The sequence below is a fragment of the Propithecus coquereli genome, unplaced genomic scaffold (genome assembly GCF_000956105.1).
Source record: "Propithecus coquereli isolate 6110/MARCELLA unplaced genomic scaffold, Pcoq_1.0 Scaffold273, whole genome shotgun sequence".
In the NCBI taxonomy this organism is placed as follows: domain Eukaryota; kingdom Metazoa; phylum Chordata; class Mammalia; order Primates; family Indriidae; genus Propithecus; species Propithecus coquereli.
In genome coordinates, this window is record NW_012148319.1 from 2,981,738 (window position 1) to 2,984,177 (window position 2,440).

At 28.8% G+C, this 2,440-nt stretch overlaps 1 protein-coding gene across 1 annotated transcript in view; it reads left to right on the forward strand.

The window, feature by feature from the left end:
- Nucleotides 1-2,440, forward strand: part of HECTD1 (HECT domain containing E3 ubiquitin protein ligase 1) — a 99,592-nt gene that overhangs the window by 37,146 nt on the left and 60,006 nt on the right. Inside the window, exons 12-13 of the mRNA XM_012647878.1 lie at nucleotides 745-879; nucleotides 1,426-1,572. Of these exons, the coding sequence (XP_012503332.1) occupies nucleotides 745-879; nucleotides 1,426-1,572 (282 nt within the window). The remainder of the gene's footprint in view (nucleotides 1-744; nucleotides 880-1,425; nucleotides 1,573-2,440) is intronic.

A 2,440-nucleotide genomic window follows, 5' to 3' on the forward strand; every position in this document is an offset into this window, starting at 1 on the left:
TTTTTTTTTTCTATTAGAGTTATATTGGGTCAGTTCGTGATTATAATATGATAGAATGAAATAACTCCTAAATTTACATTATTTAAGCATATATTTGTAACTAGTATCATGTACTAACTTTCATCAGATATAAGCCTAGAACATGTATTGGTTATTCTCTCAAATAACTTTATTTTAACTTGAATGAGAGGTAATTAGTGCCCAAATTGACCGTAGGGTCATTCCTTCTCATTGCAAAATATGTAAAATATATGATTGTCAAGTATACTATGTATGAATAATATAAATAGAAAAAAGACATAAAACCTAAAGTATACCCCAGAATATTAAAATGATCAACTTTGGTTGATGAGTTTACACATGGTTTGGTTTTCTTTTTTCTTTTTTTTGCTTATTTGTATTTTCTAATTGGTTCATCATAAACAGGTTACTTTTATAAGAAAAAGCAGAATTAATTTTTTGCAGATTGTATAAATTTGTTTTCAATGAAATAAGCACTTTGCATGTAAAGTTTCACTAAAAATTAAAAATTATAAGATCTATTTTAGTCAACACTGCTAAAATCTACTATAGTACTTTTTTTAACCATTATAACCTTTGACATACATGAATAGTAACATTTTTTGGAGGTTGAGATGGCACAAACATTTTAATTGTTAAAGTTGCATACATGCATGTAAACGGGACAATCTGGTAAAATTATTAATTGTGATATTTCACATTTTGCCATGCTTACTTTGGTAGGTACGAACTATGGCTCGAGATTTATATGATGACCACTTTAAAGCTGTTGAAAGCATGCCTCGTGGAGTAGTGGTAACACTCAGAAACATCGCAACTCAGTTAGAGTCATCTTGGGAACTTCATACAAATAGACAAGTATGTCAACCTCTAGATTTTATGACTCAGTGTATTTTAGTTTCTTTTTTCCCACTGTCCTTTATATCCTGGTTGTTGAGTAGGGTTCAGCAAATTATGGCTCATGGGTCACATCTGGCTTGCTACCTGTTTTTGTATAGCTTTGTGAGGTGAGAATGGTTTTTATATTTTTAAATGATTGAAAACAAGTAAAAAGCAGGATAATATTTCATGTCACATGAAAACTGTATAAAAATAAAACTTTAGTGTCCATAAATAAAATTTTATTGCACATAGCCATGCTTATTCATTTACATTTTGTCTATGGCTGCTCTGGTGTTACAACAGCAGGGTTGAATAGATGTGGCAGAGACTATGTGACCTGCAGTGCCTAAAATATTTATGCTGGACCTTTTATAAAAAAGTTTGTTAACCTTTGGGTAGAGGTAATTTGCTTTAATAATTTGAACTTTTAATGTTTAATATCTAATTTATTTCATGATAATTGATGTTACTTTAAGAGCTGTGTTTTTTTGATTGTCTTCATTAAAATTTTTTTTCTTTTAGTGTATCGAGGGTGAGAACACTTGGAGAGATTTAATGAAGACAGCTTTAGAAAACCTAATTGTACTTTTGAAGGATGAAAACACAATTTCACCATATGAAATGTGCAGTAGTGGCTTGGTGCAAGCACTTCTTACTGTTTTAAACAACGTAAGTTTATTGAATAGTAGAGAAAAAAAATAATACAGTTTTAAAAATTATTTGTAGCTGTGCTTTTGGTAGAGTGATTTTTAGTTTGTTTTATTAAAAAATACTTGAAAACTGAGTAAAGTTTATATTTCTTAATTTTCCCAGCCTTTTAAGTTGTATCATTACTTTGAGCCAGTCGAATCAAATAATTGAGTTTATTTTGAGTAAGTATCTAAATTATATGTATAAAATTAATTTCTGAACAATGAAAGTTTAGGGAGTTTATGTGAATATGTGGCAAGTATTTGCTAATAACCATATATTTTTCTTTGATTTAGTCTACCTTGAATATCTCTTTACTGTGATAAATTTTTTTTTATTTTAATGAAGGAAAGATTTCTTCCCGTTTCAGTTTTACTTGGCATTTTAATTTCTTGATCTTAATCATTGTATGTCGTGATGCACTCTTAAGATTCACTTTAACTTCAATGAATTTCATATTCCCTTTGTAGATTTTACCATTTGCGTTTATTCCTATTTATTAAATTACAGTGATATATCACATTATACTACTTAGTAATATCTGTGAAATCATGGTTTTTACGTACCAATTTTTTTTAATGCTCATTAAAGTAAATAGTGCTGTTAAAATGGAAAATGTTTATTCATATATAATCTGAAATCATCATGAATACATGGAGAAACATGGCTTTTGCAGTGTAATTGCTGACTACATTATAACATTAAAGAAGGAGAAAATTCTGTTAGCCATGGCGAACTAGTCATATAGTAAAAAGAATTTGAATTGCAAGATTAAATGACTAATGATTTAACTCAAATTGTATTGATAATTTTTCCCGTGGCCCCTTGTAAAAGCAATGTATTTGAT